We start from the raw sequence: 24,480 nt of genomic DNA on the forward strand, positions 1-24,480 counted from the left end.
TTAAAGAGAAATTCTTTGATCTGTGGGATGAAAAGGAAGGGAAATACATGGAAGGAAAGGAGGTAGTCATAGTAAACTGTTTAAAACAATATTTCATTTCATTCTACTTTGTTTAGACAAAAGTAGACTAAAAGTTCAATATACACTCTTATGTTTAGTAGAAAGTAAATAAAATATTTTAGATGTCATGTGCGTTTGCAGGTCAACAATGAGATTCACAGTAAGCCAGGTTGCAAGTCCTAAAATGGCTAATAATTAATCACAGTATTCTTTGTATCAGTTGGAAATGAAAATGGAAATCTCAAACTTGTGTCCCAAAGCTTGGCAAACTGCGAAAATGATGTAGACAAGAAATAAATTATGGTTTACCACTGTGCTATGTAGGCTCTTGATAAATATTTGTTGAACGAATAAACAGATACCTAAGGAAATGACTCATGTGCTATGCTCCTGAACAAACACTCTTCTAGTCCCAGAAAGTCACTCATTTTAGAGGCCAAAGTGGTTAAGTTCTATTGCTGTAGTTCTAGCTGCATCCAGAGGTTGAAATTATAGTTGCACTAACCTGAGACTTCTTTGTGGCTAATACAAACTTTTAAAATGAGGCTGATTAACTGTCACAGAGGTCAGTGGTGTGAGCTTTTAAAAGTCAGGCTGCTGCAGTTGCATATTCTGGCTCTGTCACCATAGGTAGATTATTTAACTTCTAAAGGCTTCAGTTTCCTGTTACATAAAAGGGGTGTAATACTAATTGTTCAAAGGGTAATTAAGATTAAGTGAGATGATGCGTTTGAATCTTAGAAAGGACCAGACATACTGAAGAGCTCAACAATGGAGCTACTCAGAACCTTTTGTACGTTTGGGTGAGAAAAGAGGTTGTATTCTATACTGCATTTTTTTCCTCTTATTATTAAGAGAAAGGTCTCCCCTGGTTCTTTTGTTCACTTTTTTCCCCTTTTAAAGATAGGTTTTTTTTCTTTCTTTTCTTTTTTGGAGGGATTATTAAACTTCCACTGATATTAGTTGGTTCATTTTAGTGCCTGTTCTGAAATACATAAGTAATATTTTGCTATAAAATGTTGCCTTTTAAAAGTGAGCATGATTACAACCATTTTGTGTATTTAGAGGTTTGCAGAGCAGACTGGAAAAATAGCAATGTTTTCTACAATGTGCATGTTTTAATAGATTTCTTTAATAATTACAAAAATGAGTGCTTTTATATAAAAATCACATTGAAAGAGAATAGCTGACTTGATGTTCAGTCTACTCATAAAATAGAGGATGGAGTTGGGATTTCCTATTGATTATTTAAAACGTTGTGTAAGTAGCTGTATTGTCTCAGAAGTAACTCATCACATCTATTTTTAACTATTCTATTGAAATATAATTCATGTACCATATTATGACTTTAAAGTGTACAATTCAATGGTTTTTAGTATATTCCAAGTTCTGAAACCATCACCAAAATAAATTTTAGAACATTTTTTATCACCCCCAAAAGAGGCTCAGTACCTATAAATAGTCACTTCCCTTTTCCTCCGAATACCTCCAGCCCTACGCAACTACTAAACCACTGTCTGTCTCTATAGATTTGCCTATTTGGGACATTTTATGTAATATGTGGTCTTTTATTACTGGCTTCTTTCACTAGGAATAATGTTTTCAAGTTCATCAGTATTATAGCATGTATGAATATATCATTCCTTTTTATTGCCAAACTAGAGGCCTGGTGCACAAAATTCGTGCATGGGTGGGGTCCCTAGGCCTGGCTGGTGATCAGGGCTGGTTGGGGCCTTCCTGCTGGCTGTTGGCCGGGGCTTGCAGGACAGGGGGTGGGACCGCGGGAGGTTGGCTGTGGGAGCACACTGACCACTAGGGGTCAGCTCCTGCATTGAGCGTCTGACCCCTGGTGGTCAGTGTGTGTCATAGCAACTGGTCGTTCTGGTCATTCCAGCATTCCGGTCACTTAAGCTTTTATATATATAGATTATAGCCCACTGTATGGATAGACTACATTTATTAATAAACATTGATTAATTCATCAGTTGATAGTCATTTGGGTTGTATAAGTTTTTATTTGAACCCTGTTTTCAGTTCTCTTGGGTATACATCAAGGAGTAGAATTGCTGGGGCACACTGTAATTCCATGTTTAACATTTTGAGAAATTGCCAAATGGATTTACAAAGTGGTTGCACCATTTTACATCTCACCAGTGATGTAAGAGGCTTCCAACTTCTTTACATCCTCATCAACACTTGTTATTTTCTTTTCTTTTTTTTGTATGTTCGTTTGTTTTTGACAGCCATCCTAGTGGATGTAAAATGGTATTTCATTCTGTTTTTATTTGCATAGTGAATAGTGTTGAGCATTTTTCATGTGCTTACTAGCCAACTGTATATCTTCTTTGGAGAAATAGCTGTTTACTTTGCTCATTTTTCAATTGGGTTATTTGTCTTTTTATTACTAAGTTGTAAGAGTTTTTTTTTAATATTCTGGAAACAAGTCCCTTTATATATATGATTTGCAAGTATTTTATCCCATTCCACGGGAGTCTTTTCACTGTTTTGATGGTGTTCTTCAAAGTATAAGACTATTGATTTTAACGAAGTACAATATATCTATTTTTTATTTTGTCACTTGTACTTGTGGTGTTATCTAAGGAAACTTTGCATAACCCGAGCTCATGAAGATTTATTCCTATGTTTTCTTCCAAGACATTTATAGTTTTAGCTCTTACATTTAGCACTGTGACCCATTTTGAATTAATTTTTGTGTGCAGTGTAAATAAGGTCCAACATTATGTTTTTGCATGCAAGTATCCAGTTGTTTTGCGGCACCATTTGTTCAAAAGACCATTCTTTCCTCATTAAACTGTCTTGGTACATAACATGCTTTTGTAATTCAAATTTATTTTGTTCTATTTAGTCCCTGGAACTTGTTTTATCCCTTGAGATAGCCAACAACACTAGCTACTATTAAACGAAGTTTAGAAGTTATAGACTGATTTCCTTCAAAGACTATGCTCCTCTTCTGCTTGGAACCTTTCAATGGCACTTTGAATAAAACCCAAACTTATTACCATGGTTTAAAAAGTCCTTCGTGATCTGCTTCTCATCTATGTTCTTCAAACTCATCTCAAACTAACTTTTCAGTATTTACTATGCTGCTGCTGTAGTAACTTCCTTTTAGTTTTACAAAAATACCTAGATCGTTCTCACCTCCATATCTAGCCCTTTTTATTCCATCAACCTTGAAGGATCCCCCAAAGTTCTTTGCATGACTGGCTCCCTTTTCATTTTTCAGGTCTCAACTTAATCTCCCCTTACCCAAGAAGGCCTCTCTTACTGCTCTAGTGGGAACACGCTTCTCTGCCTTTAACTAGTCAGCTTCCCTTCCTTTAAGCAGTTATTCCTTTTCAATACCCTGTTTATTTCTATCATCGCATTTATCACAGCCTGCAATGATCTTGTCTATTGTTAGACTTCTCCATGATATTAGAAAATCTGAGATCAGGATCTTGCTAATCTTGTTCCCCTTGGTATTCACAATGCTTATTGAAGCAAAGTTCTTGGTTCATATAAGGCATTCATAAACTTTGTTTTCAATTAATGAATAATCAAATATATTTAATAGAGTCCCAGTCTATAAGGCTAATGATAATTGGAAACATCTAAGCTAATGTTTTTTTAAAAGCCATAGAACACTTTTCTTTCAAAGAAAGCCTAAACAGAAGCTAATGTGTTAAATATATATTCCAGGATCTTTGAGGACTCAATCAGGAATAGGAGGAACAGGAGCCCATTCAGCATCCTCCCTGACACAATTACCTTGGGAGATTCTGCATATCTCCAACCCCTTTCTTATATGTAATGAATAAACTGAGAAACTAAAGAGTGATTTGCCCAACAATGTACAGCTCTTTGGTGGAAGAGCAGGGATTTGAACAATCCTTGCATAGTGGCCATTGTAGGGTTCCTTCTATTTCTGAGTTACTTTATGGCATAACTGTTCAAAACAAGCAAGCCTAAGACCAAAGTCATAGAATCTTTCAGAATTTAAAGATTTATATTATCCTTTACTCCTTAATGACACTGACCTCATATTTCCAAACTGATTATTTTTGGGGTTTCCAAGGAAGCAGTCTCAGAAACAAGAGTCATGTATACCTTACTATTCTTCTTAAGGTAGCCACCTGTACCTAATATCTTTACCACTTTAAACAGATAGGAAAAGTCACACTTTAATAAGTCCAAACAAGTTTTGTCTTAAAGGAATAAAACAAGGCCATTTCATTTTTATGCATTCAATTTGGGAGTCCATAGCTTCACATCTGTTTAGCTCTTTGATACCACAGAGATAGATTTTATTTTTATTTTTTTAGGAATGGACGATAGACCATAAGTTAGGCAGATGTTTCTTCTCAGATGATTCCAAAGTCTTTTCTCATATTGAGTTAGGCAACTGCACATTTTAGCACAGAATTCAAGCATAAAATACACAATCTTTTTCTTCTGTTCAAAGAAGTCTACATCTTGGAGTTGGGTATTTGTTACTGATGTTTTCCTTGCCTTATTTTCTAGCCCAGATCTCATTTCCCAATCTGAGAGAAAGTAAGTAGAGTATCTTTACTTTAAAAAGTTTAATTTCCTTTTCTCACTTTCTCATTTAAATTTGAAGAATTTAAGGTAGCATCTTTGTGACACTGCATAAGGAAAAGTTTTTAAAAGTACAAAAATAAATCCAACATCAGGCTGTCTGATTAAGCAATAGTTCCTTGGATCATAAAATTCTTTTGAAAAAATATGCCATGGTATTTTTACTGAGTTTATGAGCTGAAAGGCATTTAAAATTCCAAGGAGAACAACAAAAAGAATAAAAAAGAAACACACATGTGTTGTTACTAAAAAAAGGCACCAAAGATGTGTACAGGCAGGATTATTCCTGGGAAAAATTATGAAGCAGATGAAATCTGTGCTCATCATTTTTCCATGCCTTGTTTTGAGCCCCTCTTTCATCTCTGCTCTGCCCTTCACCAACTGTCATGCTGCATCATCCCTACCTGGCAATACTTAGAGAAGTAAAAAGTGAATAATCTCGGGGAGAACCCATATTTAAAGATATGAGACAAGGAAGAGAGAACAGTAAAGTAAATCAATAAAATAATCAGAGAGGCCTTATCCAAAGAGTGCAATGAATATCATAAATGAAGCATTTTCACAAAAGAGAAGCTTTGTCATTATTTATTTACATCTTCCATGTGCCCTGAAGTGGAAGAATTTGTTCAATATGACATTTAGAATTTCTCTTAAAGTAATACATGCGAGTATTACAATTAAAGGTCAGATAAGGATAAATTATGCCTGCAAGATTTCTTATTTTATCCTGGAGCTAGGATATTATTCTATAGTAATAATGTCAGTTCCATGAATAAAAATAAAAAAATATTCATTCAAACTAAGTATGCGACAGCACAAAATATTCCTTTCAAATGTCAGTAGTTCCATAGGTTTATGTCAGAAGTTCCATAGCTGAGGTGACATAATCCGGAAAGTGACATAAGTCACTCCTGACTTTAGCCCCAGCCCTCTTGGAAGGCCAAGTAGCAGATACCCACATACAAGACACCATTGTGAAAATCCCAGAACTTGAAAGTGAGTCTGAAGCAACACCCTGAAACACAGAGACTGAGAAGTACCACATTAGAAGGGTAAGAGGAGAGGTTTCACTCTGATTGCATTGTCTTTCCCTGAGTGGCCCCCTGGGCCTAACATTTTTTTTTTTTTTCCAGTGGGAAAAAGGAAGCCAACGTGGACAACCAGCTCCACCAGTGCTGCGGGATGCTTTCTGGTGGCTCATTCAGGTCTTACCTCATGAGGATCACTGGTGGAATCTGGGACTTGACTACTGGGGATCACATAGAGACCAAGAGGAGTGGGGCTTACAGCAGCTAGCACTCAGATCTTGGTAGGCTGTATTCCTGTTAGCAGCGACACAGGAGCAGAGATCCTAGGGAGTTCGGTCATCTGCGGAGCTGAGTTGGTGATCCTGTCTCATCATGGAGCTTGTTTGGCAGTTTGGGACTCCAGCCTAAAGAGTTGTACCTGCTGTGGAGCCCATTATATGTCCCTGTTTGGGCAGGAAAGAATACTTGCAACCCTGCCCAAAAGCCAGGCATGGAGTCCTGTTCTGCTAGACCAGGATGAAGGCCAGAGAACTTGGGTATCTGTGGAGTTAATACTACAGCCCTATGCAGGCAGAGGGCCAAGCCAGCAGCCCTGACCAACAACTGAGCATAGCCTCTACCCCTTTATGACCAGGGAACCTGAACAGTGACCATAGGTAGCCTCAGAAACCAGTCTACAGAACTGCCCAGCTGTGAAGCCCAGCTAACAGCCCTTTCTAGCAGCAGAGTTTAGCCTACAACTGTGTCTAATTACTAAAAACCGCCAGTGACCCTGTCCAATTTCAGAGCATAGCCTGTGACCCCAGCCAGCTGAGACAGTTACCCCACCAAACCTAACTAACAATTGAGCATAGAATAGTTTCCAGCCTCAATCAATATACAGCTGGAGGCCCCAGTTGACTAGAGAGCCTGGTAAGCAATCTTGCCCAATACAGGAGCAGAGAAAGTGTCCTAACTGATCATGAAGCACAGCCTATGACTCTGCCCAAACTTGGGCATAGCTTGTGGCTCTGTCCAGCTGTGAAGTCATGCTTGTGGTTCCACCTGACGTGGAGTCCAGCCAGTGATACCATTCAGTTAGAGAGCACAGCATGAGACCCTGCATAATCACAGAATCCAACCAGCGATACTGTCCTGCCAGGAAACAACCTGAGATGACACCCTACCATAGGTAACTGCAGAGCCCAGCGAGGGATCCCTCCCCTGAAACCATGGAGTGCAGGCAGCATTTCCATCCAACCAAGGTGTCTATTTAGTGTATCTCCCCTCACCCTGAATGTGGAACCCAGCCAGCAGGCTGACCCAACTGCAGAGACCAGCCAGTGGCAACCCTTCCCTTTGCCCAGCTGGAGACGCCAATAGCAAACTGTGACTGTCCACAAATGCTACCAGATGACCCATTGAGTACCCGAAGCTAAGCAGGCTGGTGAAGATCTTTCCCCGTCCAAATAAACTGGTAATGTCTGGAAGAAGAAACTGCTTACTCAAATGCACAGATACCAATGCAAGGATACAAGAATCACAAAGAATCAGGTAAATGTGACAATGCCAAAGGAAAGTAATAAAGTGCCCTTTATTAGTCCTGAACTAATCACTGACACTAAAAAATGGAAATCTATGAACTATCTGACTCTTTAAAAAGTTCATTGAACTACAAGAACGCACAACTAAATAAAATTAGGAAAACAATGCATAAACAAAGTGAGAAGTTTAAAAAAGAAATAGGAACCATTAAAATAAACCAAAAAAAAATTCCTAGAGATGAACAATACAATTACTGAAAGGGAGTTTCTTCATGCTATTGAAGTTATCCACTTAAAATAGGATGTTATAATTATAAAATATTTTATATGAGCCAGAAAGAAAAAAACCCATGTAGTAGATATACAAAATGATAAAGGATTCAAGGCATACTGCTACAAAAATTAATAAAATCAAAGAGGAAGATAGCAAGAGAGGAAGCAAGAAAGAAATGGCTTAAAAAATAGTTAGGAAACAATAAAATGACAACACAAAACCCTACCTATCAATCTTTACTTAAATTGTAAATGGATAAAAATTCTCCAATCAAAAGTCAGAGAATGGGTGAATGGATTAAAAAAACAAGATCCAACAATATGCTGCCTACAAGTGGCTCACTTAACCTTTAAGGATACAGAATGACTTAGAGTGAAGGTATGGAAAATGATATTTAAGCAAATGGTAACCAAAAGAAAGCAGAGGTAGTTACATGTATCAGGAAAAATATACTTTAAGATAAAAATAGTCATAAGAGACAAAGACATTCATGATATAATGATAAAGGGGTCATTTGATGAATAATCCTATATAATAAGAGAGGAATATGCTAATTAGCCATTATGCCCTGAGGCGTAACAACCAAGCTTGTCAGGACCAGATCACGGATCAGCAGGAGGGTGGGCCGGCAAGGTACAAATGGGCTGCAGAGAGTTACAGGAGAGAGCAAGGCAACAAGCTATGAGGAGGGTGTGGGGGGAGCAACAGGAGGGTGAGGCAGCAGGCGGAGAGCTACAGGAGGGCAAGGCAGTGGGCAGAGAGCTACAGGAGGGTGGCAGCGACCTACTGGCGCATGAATTCATGCGCAGGGCTACTAGTATATAATAATTGTAAATATTTATGCATCAAATATTAGAGTACCTAAATATATAAAGAAGATACTAACAGAAATAAAAGGATAAATAAACAGCAATGTACTAATGGTTGGGAATTTGAATACGCCTTTCTACAATGGCTAGATTATCCAGACAGAGAATCAATAAGTGAATTTGAAGAACAGTTAATTTGAACAACACTATAGACCAAATGAACCTAACAGACATGTACAGAATATCCCATCCAACAGCAGTAGAATACACATTCTCAATTCCACACAGAACATTTTCAGGGATAGATCATATATAGGGTCATAATATGTTTCAACAAATTCCGGAAGATAGAAATTATACCAAGTATATTTTATAACCATAGTGGTATAAAACCACAAATCAGCAATAGGAGGAAAGATGGAAAACTCACAAATACTTGGAAATTAAAATACATTCCTGAAAAACCAATAGATCAAAAAAGAAATCAAACCAATGGATCAAAAAAGAAATCAAAAGGGAAATTAAAAAATATCTTGAAACAAAAGTGAAACACAACATATCAAAATTCATGTTATGCAACAAAAGCAGTTCTAAGCAGGGAGTTCACAGGTATAAATGCCTATATTAAAAAAAGAGAAAGATAAATAACCTAGCTTTACATCCCAAGGAAGTAGAAAAAGAAAAACCACCTTAGACCAATGTCAGCAGAAGGAACTTATAAAGATTAGAACAGAAATAGGTAAAACAGAGAATAGAAAAATAACAGAAAAGATAAACAAAACTGAGAGTTGGTTTTTTGAAATGCTAAACAAAAATGACAAACCTTCAGTTAGACTTACAAAGACAGAGAGAGAACTCAAGATTAGAAATGAAAGAGGAGACATAATAAATGATACTCCAGAAAGACAAAGGATCATAACAAATTGGACAACCTAGAAAAAATGGATAAATTCCTGAGATTATACTACCAACCAACATTGAACAATGAAGAAATAGAAAACTGCATAGGCCAATAATGTATATGGAGATTGAATCAGTAATGAAAAACCTCCCAACAAGGAAAACCTAGATTTCACTGATAAATTCTATCAAACATTTAAACAAGCATTAATGCTAATCTTTCTCAAACGCTTTCAAAATTGCAAAGAGAAAGAAATACATCCAAGCTCATTTTATGAGGCCAGCACTATCCTAATAATAAAACTGGACAGAGACCACAAGAAAAAATAAATTGTGGCATGCATCCCTGGTAATAGATGCAAAAATTCCAACAAAATATTAGCAAACCTAATTCAACAATACAGTTGACCCTTGAAATACGCTGATTTGAATTGTGTGGGTCCACTTAAAAATGGATTTCTCCCCAGAAAATATACAGTTGGTCCTCTGTATCCTTGGTTTTGTATCTATGGATTCCCAACTGTGGATCCAAAATACTGTTTTTGATCTATGGTTGGTTGAATCCATAGATGTAGAGGGCCAACTATGCATTGTTCTATGTCATTTTATATAAGGTACTTGAATATCCACAAGTATGTGTGTGTGTGTGTGTTTGTGGGGGGAAGGGGTCCTGAAACTAATCCCCTGTGGATACTGAGGGATTATAGTTAAATTTAGGGGGAATGAAAAGTTATATGTGAATTTTGAACTGCATGCGGGGCCGGGGCCCCTGACTCCCACATTGTTCAAGGGTCAACTTTACACTAAAAGGATCATACACCATGATAAAGTGGGATTTATTTCAGGGGTGCAAGGATGACTCAACATCTGCAAATAAACCAATGTGATATGCCATATGCAAAGAATTAAAGATAAAAACCATATAATTAACAGATGCAGAACAAGCATTTGACAAAATTTAATGACCTTTCATGATAAAAACTCTTAACAAATTGGGTATAGAAGAAATATAATAAAGGTCATATATGACAAACCCACAGTTAACATCATACTCAAAAATAAAAAGTTGAAAGCTTTTCCTCGTAAGATTAAGAACAGGACAAGGGTGCCCACTCTCACCACTCCTATTCAATATAGTACAAGAAGTCCTAGCCAGAGCAAGTAGGCATGAAAAATAAGCAAAAGGCATTCAAATCAGAAAGGAAGCAGTAAAACTATCTTTGTTTGAAGATGTTAATATATGGGAAACCTTAAAAACTTCACCATAAAATCTGTTAAAATTAATAAATTAATTCAGTAAACTTTTAGGATAAAAAATTAACCTACAAAACCCCATCACATTTCTACACACTAACAGTGAATTACATGAAAAAGAAAACAATCTCATTTAAAACAGCATCAAAAACAATAAAATATTGGAATAAGTATAACCAAGGAGTTGAAATATCTTCACACAGAAAAATATAAGACATTGATGAAAGAAATTGAAGACACAAATAAATGTAAAGAGATAGCATGTTCATAGATAAAAAATGAATATTGTTAAAATGTCCATACTACCCAAAGCATCTATAGATTCAATATAATCCCTAACAAGATTCTAATATCATTTTTTACAGAAATAAAAAAAAAATCTTAAAATTTGCATGGAACCACAAAAGACTTCCAAAAGCCAAAATAATCTTGAGAGAGAACAAAGCTGAAGACATCACACTTCCTAATTTCAAACAATATCAATACAAAACTATACTAATCAAAGCAGTATGGTACTGGCTTTAAAACATAGATCAATGGGAAAGAATAAAGAACAGAGATATATGACCAACTAATATTAAAAAATGGTTTTTTTTTATTGCTTAAAGTATTACAAAGGGTATTATATATGTGTCCATTTTATCCCCCCGCCCTAGACAGTCCCCTAGTCTCCCCTATCCCCCAGTGTCTTATGTCCATTGGTTATGCTTATATGCATGCATACAAGTCCTTTAGTTGATCTCTTACCCCCCTACCTCCTGCCCCGCAACCCTCCCCGGCCTTCCTGCTGCAGTTTGACAATCTGTTTGAGGCAGCTCTGCCTCTGTATCTATTATTGTTCAAAAGTTTATAATGGTCTCTATTATCCATGAATGAGTGAGATCATGTGGTATTTTTCCTTCATTGACTGGCTTATTTCACTTAGCATAATGCTCTCCAGTTCCATCCATGACGTTGCAAATGGTAAGAGTTCCTTCCTTTTTAGAGCAGCATAGTATTCCATCATGTAATTGTACCACAGTTTTCTAATCCATTCATCTACTGATGGGCACTTAGGCTGTTTCCAGATCTTAGCTATGGTGAATTGTGCTGCTATGAACATAGGGGTGCATATATCCTTTCTGATTGGTGTTTCTGGTTTCTTGGGATATATTCCTAGAAGTGGGATCACAGGGTCAAATGGGAGTTCCATTTTCAGTTTTTTAAGGAAACTCCATACTGTCTTCCATAGTGGCTGCACCAGTCTGCATTCCCACCAGCAGTGCACAAGTGTTCCTTTTTCTCCACATCCTCTCCAGCACTTGTCGTTTGTTGATTTGTTGATGATAGCCAGTCTGACAGGTGTGAGATGGTACCTCATTGTTGTTTTGATTTGCATCTCTCGGATGATTAGTGACTTTGAGCATGTTTTCATATGTCTCTTGGCTTTCTGAATGTCCTCTTTTGAAAGGTGTCTATTTAGGTCCTTTGCCCATTTTTTGATTGGATTGTTTATCTTCCTTTTGTTAAGTTGTATGAGTTCCCTATAAATTTTGGAGATTAGGCCCTTATCGGATATGACATTGGCAAATATGTTTTCCCACACAGTGGGTTTTCTCGTTGTTTTGTTGATGGTTTCTTTTGCTGTGCAGAAGCTTTTTATTTTGGTGTAGTCCCATTTGTTCATTTTCTCTTTAGTTTCAAGTGCCCTAGGAGCTGTATCAGTGAAGAAATTGCTTCGGCATATGTCTGAGATTTTGTTGCCTTTGGATTCTTCTAGAATTTTTATAGTTTCCTGTCGTACATTTAAGTCCTTTATCCATTTTGAGTTTATTTTTGTGTATGGTGTAAGTTGGTGGTCTAGTTTCATTTTCTTGCATATATCTGTCCAATTTTCCCAGCACCATTTATTGAAGAGACTATCTTGGCTCCATTGTATGTTCTTGCCTCCTTTGTCAAATATTAATTGAGCATATTGGTTCGGGCCGATTTCTGGGCTCTCTATTCTATTCCATTGATCTATATGCCTATTCTTGTGCCAGTACCAGGCAGTTTTGAGAACAGTGGCTTTGTAATACAACTTGATATCTGGTATTGAGATCCCACCTACTTTGGTCTTTTTCAGGATTGCTGCAGCTATTCGAGGTCTTTTTTTATTCCAGATGAATTTTTGGAGAGTTCGTTCTAGATCTCTGAAGTATGCCGTTGGTATTTTAATGGGAAGTGCGTTGAATTTATAGATTGCTTTGGGTAGTATGGACATTTTAATGATGTTGATTCTACCAATCCATGAACACGGTATGTTCTTCCATCTGTTTATGTCTTCCTCTATATCTTTTTTCAACGTCCTGTAGTTTTCTGAGTAGAGGTCTTTTACCTCTTTAGTTAAGTTTATTCCTAGGTAGCTTAATTTTTTTGGTGCGATGGTAAACGGGATTGTTTTTATAATCTCTCTTTCTGAAAGTTCACTATTGGTGTATAGAAATGCCTCGGATTTCTTGGGGTTAATTTTGTATCCTGCTACATTGCCAAATTCATGTATTAAGTCCAGTAGCTTTTTGATGGAGTCTCTAGGGTTTTGTATGTATAATATCATGTTGTCTGCAAATAAGGACAGTTTTACTTCCTCTTTTCCAATTTGGATGCCTTTTATTTCTTCTTCTTGCCGAATTGCAATGGCTAACACTTCCAGTACTATGTTGAACAGGAGTGGTGAGAGGGGGCATCCCTGTCTTGTTCCTGTTCTTAGGGGAAATGGTGTTAGTTTTTGTCCATTGAGTATGATGTTGGCTGTGGGCCTGTCATATATGGCTTTTATTATGTTGAGGTATGATCCTTCTACTCCCACCTTGCTCAGAGCTTTTATCAAAAATGGGTGTTGAATTTTGTCAAATGCTTTTTCTGCATCAATTGATATGACCATGTGGTTTTTTTCTTTCAATTTGTTTATGTGATGTATCACGTTTATTGATTTGCGGATATTGTACCATCCTTGCATCCCTGGGATAAATCCTACTTGGTCATGGTGTATGATCTTTCTGATGTACTGCTGGATCCGATTTGCTAAGATTTTGTTGAGGATTTTGGCATCTATGTTCATGAGGGATATTGGCCTGTAATTCTCTTTCATTGTGTTGTCTTTACCTGGTTTTGGTATTAGGGTGATGCTGGCTTCATAGAATGAGCTTGGAAGTGTTCCTTCCTCTTGAATTTTTTGTAGTAGTCTGAGGAGGATAGGTTTTAGTTCTTCCTTGAATGTTTGGTAAAACTCCCCTGTGAAGCCGTCTGGTCCTGGGCTTTTGTTTGCTGGAAGCTTTTTGATGACTGCTTCAATTTCTTCCATAGTTATTGGCCTGTTGAGATTTTTAGATTCTTCCTGATTGAGTTTTGGAATGTTGTATTTTTCTAGGAATTTGTCCATTTCCTTCATGTTGTCTAGTTTGTTGGAGTAGAGCTGTCCATAGTATTTTTTAACAATCATTTGTATTTCTGTGGTCTGTTGTTATTTCGCCTCTATAAATAATGTTTATACACATACACATACATATATGGTTTATATGTAGAATGGAATATTATCTATATATATAAAATCCTAATGTGCAAATAGACCGAACGGTGGAACAAACAAACAACTAAACAACCAAACAACCAGTTGCTATGACGTGCGCTGACCACCAGAGGACATGTGCGGAACATGGTGGCCATTGGCCGTGGCCAGATGGTGGAGCAGGTGAGCGGGGGTGCCAGACTAAGGCTGTGGGCACCAGTCGCTGTCATCAGGGTGAGCCTCTGGTGGTTACTGAAAATTTTTTGCTCCCGCGCACCATGGTCCTGCCAGGTGCTCATACCTGCTGCTGGTGCCGGAGCTGCTGCTTGCACCCACTGCCAGCACCCGGTTCCAGTCCCGATTGCTTGGCACTGTCAGTGGGTGCGAGCTGGGACTGCTGGCCCCGATCACCCCTGAGAGTTTCTCCACCTCCCCCTGCTCCTGAAAGGCGATCAGGGCAGCAGCTGTGGCTTGCATTCCCTGATGGCTTGCACCTGCTGACAGCACCGGCCCTGCTCACACCCACAGCTGGTGCTGGCCCCAATCACTCCGCGATATCAGTGGTGCAAGTGGGGCTGGCCCCATTAGTGCATGGGAGCGGCAATGGCAGGAGGGGTGTGGAGGATGGGCTGAGACCTGCCCCTGTGCACACCGCGGCTTCGCAGCCCACAGTTCCTTTCAAGGTGCACAAATTCAGGCACTGGGCCCCTAGTTCAATTATAAAAGAAGAAAATTCTGCTATTTGCAACAACATGGATGGACCTTGAAGGCATTATGCAATGTGAAATAAGTCAGATAGAGGAAGACAAATATTGTAGGATCTCATGTACAGGTGTTATCTAAAAAAAACTGAGCTCATAGAAACAGAGTAAATTGGTGGTTTCCAGGGGCAGGGAGTGGGGGAAATGGGTGGGCACAAACTTCCAGTTATAAGATGGATAAGTTCTGGGGATCTAATGTACAGCCTGGTGACTATACTTAGTAACACTGTGTTGTATAGTTGAAAGTCTCTAAGAGAGAAAAATCTTAAAGATTTCCACCACACACAAAAAAAGGTAACTATGGTGGTAATTGTGTCAACTAACCTTATTATGGCAATCATTTAGCTATATATATGTGTGTATATGTGTGTATACCTATATATGTATATGTGTGTATATATATATACATGCACACAACATACATACATATGTCAATCATTATGTTGTACACCTTAAACTTAACATAGTATGGTATAAATGAATTATATCTCAATAAAGTATGTGGAAAAAAAGTTCAGTGGCTTGTTGACACATGGAAAGTGTCTTTCCTCCTTGAATGTTAGGTAGGTTGATAATCACCCTGGTTTGTCACTCTCTCAAGCCACAATTCTTCACCTCCAATTACTCAGGGCACATATAAGAGGTTTAGAAAGTGTGTGTGCAAGTGTGCGTGTGTGTATGCATAGGAGACTGAGTTCAATGAGTATTTGAAAGTGAACCCAGCAGTACTCACCGGAGGGCCCATTAGACCTGGTCTACCCAAGGGTCCTACAGCCCCTGGTAAGCCCGTCTCTCCATTTTCTCCATCCTCTCCAGGAAGTCCCCTTCCTCCTGGGCTCCCCTATAATCCAGTAAAAATGTTTAAGGAAGAGAAAGTAGCAAAATAATTATACCACATAATAAGCAGATTTTTGTTTAGAACATAAAAATAGTTATATAAAGGGTGAGGCAAAAGTAGTTTACAGTTGTTCATATGGAAAATAATACAATAGCCCTGGCGGTGTTGCTCAGTGGGTAGAGCATCAACCTAGGCATGGAAGAGTCATGGATTTAATTCCTGGTTAAGGGCACATACCTGGGTTGCAGGATCAATCCCCTGCTTTTACACGAGGCAGCCAATCGATGTGTCTCTCTCACATTGATGTTTTTTTCTCTCTCTTTCTTCTCCTCTCTCCCTCCCTTCCACTCTCTCTAAAAATCAATGAGAAAAATATCCTCAGGTAAGGATTAACAACAACAAAATAATAACAATACAATAATTAATTAATAAACTCTGTTTCACATACTCACAACTGTAAAACTACTTTTGCCCCATTCTGTATAATAGTTTAAAGATTTCACAAAAACATCTACTTTATACATAATACTAAAAGTATAATTTACCTTTAATCCATCTTTTCCTTGGAGACCTTCTTCTCCAGGAGCTCCAGGCTCACCCTATTTTGTATCAGAAACAGTAAAATTTATTATTTTGCTAAATCATTTTATTTTATTTTTTGTTGCTTCTGGTATCTATAGAAAGCAGCATCTATTCCTACTTCTACTTTATTTATAAGGAATATTTGACAGTATAGAAGCATGATTTCATTTTCCTAGAACAGCTCTAAAGATGATTTAAGGAGTCATAGTGTTGTGAATTCAAATTACAAGATGGCCCCGACTATCAGTAACTTTTAGATAATAAAAGGTAATATATATTCAGTTGGCAGCTTTGGTAATTTATACAGTTAGACCTCTGTTTCTGAGTTTAAGAACTGCAAACACCACAGCTCATAAAATCATAGTACTTTGCTATGCTAAAGTGACAGGGATTAATAAAAACTTAATTCCATTAAATTCAGTGGACCTTATTTTTAGAGTCTATTTTTACAGAGGAGAAGCAACAGTGAGACCCTGATACATCAAGAAGCTGTCTTATAGATACAGAACTCATAGACAGGCAGCGCCATGCTTTGTGAAGCTAATAAAGTAGCACTGGCTCTCTTGCTACCTGAACTATTTGAAAGTAAATTAATCAATGCATCTTCACAGTTGTCCCACTGCTCCCACCACTGACACGTGCATTACTCTGATGCCACACTGCCTGCCCCACCCTCCTGCAAGAAAAGAGAAAAATATAGAAGAAACTGGATGCAAAATATATCTCCCTACTTTGGCTCTTAGTAAACAAATGTCTCAAAATTATGTAGGCACTGTTATCTTAGGAAAGAACTTACCACAGATCAAATTAAAGGCTGTCATTATTAGAATAACTTGTGTAAGCTATCTATTTACAACTATTTGCAATTATTTCCTTGAATGAGCTTACATGACTAGTTATTTTTCAATATAAATTGGATTTCAATCTTTTGTCTGTCTTGTGAGGTCAGGAAATAGACTGAGAGTTGATCACTAGTACTTGTGAATTTTTTTTAATGCTAACATTAGTGATAATCTGTGACATCTGGCAAGGGTTCTGCAGAGTACACCTGATTCTGAGAAAAGGGCATATGAGGTTAGGACTCTAAATGCTACTAAATCACAATATGAACAGAGTTTTGAAATTTGAAATTACAAAATACAGACACATTTTCTAAATGCAACAGAAAAGTTTATTATGCAATTCTTGAGGTCTTTAGGCTAGATTTTGAGTGTCTATAATAGTTGGGCAGTGCACTAAAATGGTTTCTCGTAGATCCTCACCCGTAACCCTGGCTCCCCAGTAACTCCAGCAGTGCCTGCAGGTCCAACATCTCCCTGAAGACACAAAGGGAAAGAGTAAGCTCTTTCTATTGAACCTTGATGTTTAATAATTATGGGGGCATACCATGGGGATAGTGGTTCTGAAACACTCCTCATTGTTTCCTTTTCTCCAGACTAATTTATTGATATTTTTCTCATTAGTTATATTATTTGTATCCTTTCTCATATATATAAATATGGATATGTATTATCTATACACACATATACAGATAATATTTTTCTGACAAATTTTTTTTTCTGGCTCATTTAAGAATACTTTCCATTTTTATCTGCTGTCCTTCACCTACTTTCAAGGTGGTTTTGCCAAAGGTGGCCAACATAGGGGATTCAATGGTGAAGTTTAAAGACCCCTCCTACCCCCCTACACACACACACCCGGCCCGCCTGCCTTTACCACTTAGGAAGGTTACCTTTGCACCTGGCTCTCCTTGCAGACCAGACTCTCCCTCAATACCTGAAGGTCCCTACAAGAGAATGATTTGACACATCATTTGTACACATTCCTTAACCAACTACAAAGGCAATAACAATATCATAAGATGTTAGTAGTTTTTAGCCCAAGGGTAAGATATCTATATCCAGGAGAGGGTCTTTGATACTCATTTATAAACTTCATGGCATAAGACTAGATAATATCTGAGACTTTTTAACAGTTAAAATGTCAAAACAACATAACCTAAAATGAAAACCTTTTAAAATATTTTTATTGATTTCAGAGAGGAAGGGAGAGGGAGAGAGAGATAGAAACATCGATGATGAGAGAGAATCATTTATCGGCTGCCTCCTGCACACCCCACACTGGGGATCGAGCCTGCAACCTGGCACATGCCCTGACCAGGAATGGGTCCATAGGTCAATATTCAACCACTAAGCCACACTGACAAGGGTAAAATAAAATCTTTTAAGACCAGTTTCTTTTAATTGTTCCACTCATTCTTTAATCCTTGGTCAAAGACAAATTACTTCCCACTTTTTTTCTAATTTTCTATTCTCATACTATTTTCTGTGTGTTTTCACTTTTTACCCTTCCCACCCATTTCTGTTAAGCCTTCTACAATATACTTCCTCTAAAAAATTTCAGTTTTCTTTATTGGTTTTATAAAATATGTCATACAAAAAGGATACAAATTTATTCACATTATAAAAAATTTTATCTATATATTTATGACATTTTTTCCACTTTCCTTTCATAAGTGGGTCCAGTTGAAAAGCTTTTAGTTCCCTTTACCCTGAAAACATACTTCTTGCAATCACCGGCTATTTCTAGGCCTGTATTCCTACAATTGCTTTTGTATTTTTTTTTTTTGTCTCTTAAAGATATTTATTTTGTTTCTGAGAATGCTGATGCATACCCTTCCCTTCCCCCTTCCTCACTAGCCCTCTCTCTTCTGCAATCCTTTCTTCTTCTCTCTCCTTCACTGTGTGTGCAATGTATGTATATATGTGTGTGTGTAAAGACATAATATGTATTTTATAATTCCCTTGTTTCTGGAGTAGAGGGGTAGTTTAAAGCATTAGTTCATAATAATACCTTGACCTAAAGTTTTCTGTTTGCTTTCTTTCCTTAATAGTTCTGATCCATGGGTTACAGTGTTCCTTATACTTGTTATAGACTAAAACATCATATATGTCATCTTAGTACTTTCAATGAAAGAAAGTCCAATTTTTCATTTGACTTAGCTTCCGCAATCCATATTCACTTTGCTTTTTAAAGAAGCTATCCATGCACAGCAGTACAGAAGGACTTACAATGAAAAGCTGCTTACAATGAAAAGCAGTAGTTTTATAACTACTTTATAAAACAATCTCTGTTTTTAGTTCTCCTGATGGTTACTTCTATAACTCAAAGTTATACCTCTACTCCTTGATGTATCTCCTTGCTCAAGTTTAGTTCCCTTATACTTCCCTTGTTTTACCAGGATTTCATCAACTTTTAAACAGTTATATTGTTTAAATTTTTCTGTTGGCTACCTTTGTGACTGCTCTACTGTGAGACAGCACTTGGGAGGACAGACTATGAAGTGAGACGCCTGGGTTTCTGCTCTGGCTCAGAAACGACAGAATTTAATATCCCACCCCGAGATTAAATTTATCTCTTGAGAGAGAATTCCAACACTTTTAGGATTTCTTCTATATCAAAATTGATTTTAATCTCAGGGGCCTCTTCCAGTTCTTAATTTCTCCCAATTTGTCAGCTCTTCTTGGTTTCTTTTATCCCTTTCTTAGGCTAAATCCAATAGCTGATGTTCTGATCTCTGTGGTACCTGTTTTTTTATTTTATATACTTTTTTGTAATTTAATTTTTCCCATCACCTTTTATCCCCTCTATGCCCTCTTCCCTCTCCACCCACTCCTCTCCACCCTGCAATCACCATACTGTTGTCCATGTCCAGGAGTTCTCTCTCATTTTTTTCTTTATTGCTCTATCCCTTCCCCACACCTCCTCCACCCCCCAGTTATCTGCCTGCTCTCCATCTATTGAGTCTGTCTCTATTTTGCTTGGTAGTTCAGTTTGTTCATTAAATTCCACATATGAGTGAAATCATATGGTACTTGTCTTTCTCTGACTGGCTTATTTGACTTAGCATAGTAGATAAGAAAGTTGTGATACATTTACACAATGGAATACTACTCTGCTGTGAGAGGAAAGAAAAATTTACCCTTTGAGACAGCACGGATAGATATGTGGTACCTATTTTTATACCAATCTTGAATTAGCACTTAAAATTCCCTTTTAAATTTATATTCTCAGTAGAATACTGGTGGGAAAAGTTACACATTTGTACAAAGTGGTATCATTACATGTTGAGAGGCACAGTGGCTAAGAGAATAGTATGTGTAGAGAAATCACCTAAATTTAAATGTAGGCTCTATCACTACTACTAGCTTTGCTCTTGAGCAAGATACTTAACCATTTCATGTCTTAGTTTCCTCATCTGCAGAATGAGGGTAACAACTGAATCTACCTCATAGAGTGTTGTAACGGATCATTAATATAACAAAGCATTTAAATACACCTAATCACACAAAGTGTTCCAGAATTGTTGGCTATTATCTTCTTCATCATAATTGATCTAATGCAAATTCAGTCTTCTGCTTCAGCTTGACTTTTAATAAGGTATATATGTTTTTTAACTTGTCATTTCCCTCTTCCATTATCCTCAACTACTATTCTAAATCAGCATATTTTCCTCAACTGATGTGCTCAACCCCTACTCCTCATCACAACAGAATTCTTGTCTCCTACTCTGTTAAAACAACTTCAGGGTATGAGGTATGGCTTCTCTCAGCTTTCCTCAGGCTCAGAGGATGTGGATTAGAGTAGGTTATCATCATTAGATTTGGAGTCAGATGTGGATTTAAAGCCCAACTCTGCTACTCATTAACTATTTAGGTTGGGCAGTCAGGCAGATTCTGATCTTAAGCTCCCTAAGCCTTGGTCTCAGAAAAGGGTATTACCATCCATCCTGTTGCACAACCTAGAAATCTGGGAATCATTTTTTAGTTCTCTTTTCCCTTTACTTTCCATATCTCACAAATATGCAGGGTTACACAATTTATATAACAAACATTTCTCAAATCAATCCCCTCCTTTCCTTTTCTATGCCTACCACTTTAGTTCAGACTGCCATCATTCCTTGCCTGGTTGAAGGCAATAGCCTTTTAGTAGGTCTACATGTCTTCATTTTTTTCTTCTCAAGTACATACTCTTTGCAACTGCTTGGATTATATTTCAAATCTGACTTTATCACCACTTTGCTTATACTGTACAATTACAATAGCCCATAAGATGTGAAGTTCAAGCTTCTCAACAGAGTACACAAGACTTTGCATGAACTAACTTCATCTATTATCACTTCTTGCTTTGACTTTAAGTATCAGTGAAGCCACACTGCCTCATGTTTGCTTCTGCTCATGCATGCCTTTTCTTGGAATTCCCTTATTATTATTCCTTCTTTTCATAGGGCTGACACTTTCTCAATCCTTAAAACTCATCTCATACCTCCTTCACACACACACATACACACACACACACACACACATCTTCTGCTTTCCTTACCCAGGTGAGGTTAAGTGCTCTTAAATCCCCTGTAAATATCTCCATCATTGGGTTTAATGCATTGTAACATAATGATCTTTTGTATGATAATGTTTTAGAATCCTATATAATAAAAGGCTAATATGCAAATAGACCAAATAGCAGAACAACTGGAACAACCGAAAAACTGGTCACTATGACATGTGCTGACCACCAGGGGGCATGTGCGGAACATGGCGGGTGTTGGCCGTGGTGGGATGGTGAAGCAGGTGAGCGGGGGTGCCAGACCAAGGTAGGGCACCAGCCGCTGTCATCGGGGTTACTGAAAATTCTTTGCTCCCGCGAGCCGCAGTCCCGCCCAGTGCTTGCACTTGCTGCCAGCGCTGGCCCCACTCACACCTGCAGCCAGTGCCAGAGCCACCGCTTGCACCTGCTGCCAGTGCCTGGTGCTGGTCCCAATCACTTGGTGCCATCAGCGGGTGTGAGTGGCAGCTGCTGGCCCTGATAGCCCCTGAGGGCTTCTCCACCTCCCCCTGCTCCTGAGGGGCAATTGGGGCAGCAGCTACCATTTGCACCCGCTGAAGGCACGGGTCACGCTCATACTTGCTGCTGGCTCTGGCCCCAATTGCTCTGGGCTGTCAGCGGGTGCAAGTTGCGACAGAGGCAGGAGAGGGGCTGCTGGCAGACAGGGGAACAGGGGCTGTGGCAGGAGGGGCTGAGCAGGGGTGTGGAGGATGGGCCAAGACCTGCCCCTGTGCCTACCGCAGCACCGTGGCCCTCAGTTCCTTTCAAGGTGCATGAATTCATGCACTGGGCCCCTAGTAGATTATAAACTCCTAAAGAAGTCAGGGACCATATCTCAGCATTCTTTTATCCCCAGTAATACACAGTGCAAAGCAAAAAATCATGCCATTAAAAATAGGGGAGGAGAACTGAACACATAGGGGAGGAGAAAAGTTTTATTGGGATATGGTTGAAAAGGTCTGCAGAGGTTAAATAATGTAGAATATTATTTATCATGTTAAGAAATTGACATTTTATTAAGGCTATGAGAACCGTTAAAAATTTTTAAGGAGAGAGATGATATGACAAAGATAAGCAGGCAACAAGCTAAGAAATAATGGGAGCTGGGTGAGACATGGGATAAAAACAGAGGCCCCGAGTACTGGCAATAGTGATGAAAAGGAAAGGTTAGAGTTGAGACATAGCAGAGAAAAGGGGGGGACTTACTCTAAGGGGAAAGATGGATGATTGGAGAGGATGAAGTAGGAAGAGAAGTCTAGGAGGACTCAGTTTAGGACTAGTGGGCCAAAGGGTTATCTTTCAGTGAGATGGGAGTAACAGAAGATAGAACAGTGGGAAAGTAACGGCTTGGTTTAGATATTTTAATTTGAGATGGACGTGGGATCTCTAGGTACATATGTAAAAGACAACAGAAAGTAAGTAAGTGGAGCTGAAGACAGAGGCATGCATTAGAGCTATCCAGCTGAGGGCGGTCAGAATAATGCTGCTAAGGTCACTGTGATCACACGACCGCTAAGATGAGGAAGAAGGGCAGCTTCACATGGAAACCGAGAAAGCTCATCAGAAGGTAAAGAGCAGAACCAAGAGACAGCAGTTGCCAAGAAGCCAAGGAAGGAGAGGATTTATGTACAACTTATTTAGTGCTAAACTGAATAAACAGCAGAAATAGTAATTAGATTTGATAATCATAACAACTGGGGGTTATTATTCCAGAATATATGCCGAACTGGGGTCAATTTTCAATATTCTTCTATAAGTAAGACATAACATAGAAAGTTATCAAGTTAACTTTCAATAGGTTAAGGGAAAGTTTTATTCACGTTCTATTCTGTCATTTAAATTAGCTGTTAAGTGGAAAATTTTACATATATAAAATTAGGTCCACAGAATAGTCATCTGCTTTTAATGGAATTTTAGGCTTTACTTTCTGAATATGAAATGAAACACTATGGAATGATTCTCCATAATATATATTTAATATATCAATTATACATTGAGGAGTCTTACAGAAAGCATTAAGCACTAATGAACTAACAAGAAAGAGACACAAAAAATTACCTCAGCACCCATTTCTCCAGGAGGCCCAGCATCGCCTTGAGGTCCTCGTGGTCCCTGTATTAAAATAAAATTTAAAATCTGAGAATCAAAGATTATTCTATATTTTAATTAACATGCATCTAAGTATGGAATTTATAAGATATCACATGCAATATATCAAAATATATTTATGAATGTTTCACATTACTTTCTTTATAAACAAAAGTATATCTCTTTTGATACATATGTGTTTCTTTTGTGAATAATAGTAAGATATGCTTGGATTCAAAAGAAAAGATAGTACTATTTATTCTTTCATTCCCTAATTTACTCACTCATCAATAAACACTCAACAAATGCCTAATAAGTATGAAATATTATGCTAAGGGGTTTCAAAAGTTATCTTATTTAATGGCCATGATGATTATAGATTTACTTAACATTCTGGGAAAATATGTGACAAAAACAGCATTTTTGAAGAAGCAAATATTTGGTCTTGAATGATATAAAACTAGGCTGTCATACTTTATCACAGTAGAGTCCAGTTGAATAATTCCTGTTTCTTATGAATGGATGTAACAATGTTCACATGGGATAATCACTAAGGTGCAGCAAAATGCACGATGGGATTGTTATAGAAATCTTGGTCACTGTGATACTGAATAGTTTAATTTTAAGTAAACAAATATTGAGTAATTACCTTACTGCCTAAACATTAAATTGGTTAATTTAAGGGATCTTCTTAGGGTGTGGAAGCCATTTAACTTGCTAGAATTATTTTAGATAAATTCATACTTATTTAGCAGCTACAATATAATGGTATTTCTCCAGTCATGCAAAAGAGCTACTTGCGCTTTTTGATATTTCTGGAGAGACAATAATTTTGAACTTTCTGGAAAAACAAAAA

The 24,480-nt window shown here is 37.8% G+C and overlaps 1 protein-coding gene across 1 annotated transcript in view; it reads right to left on the minus strand.

The window, feature by feature from the left end:
* Positions 1-24,480, minus strand: part of COL24A1 (collagen type XXIV alpha 1 chain) — a 304,137-nt gene that overhangs the window by 90,749 nt on the left and 188,908 nt on the right. The window contains exons 32-36 of the mRNA XM_036348461.1: positions 23,595-23,648; positions 17,884-17,937; positions 17,414-17,467; positions 16,115-16,168; positions 15,465-15,572 (exon numbers count right to left, since the gene is read on the minus strand). Coding sequence (XP_036204354.1) covers positions 15,465-15,572; positions 16,115-16,168; positions 17,414-17,467; positions 17,884-17,937; positions 23,595-23,648 — 324 coding nt within the window. The remainder of the gene's footprint in view (positions 1-15,464; positions 15,573-16,114; positions 16,169-17,413; positions 17,468-17,883; positions 17,938-23,594; positions 23,649-24,480) is intronic.

Source organism: Myotis myotis, unplaced genomic scaffold (genome assembly GCF_014108235.1).
Source record: "Myotis myotis isolate mMyoMyo1 unplaced genomic scaffold, mMyoMyo1.p scaffold_m19_p_2, whole genome shotgun sequence".
NCBI lineage: Eukaryota > Metazoa > Chordata > Mammalia > Chiroptera > Vespertilionidae > Myotis > Myotis myotis.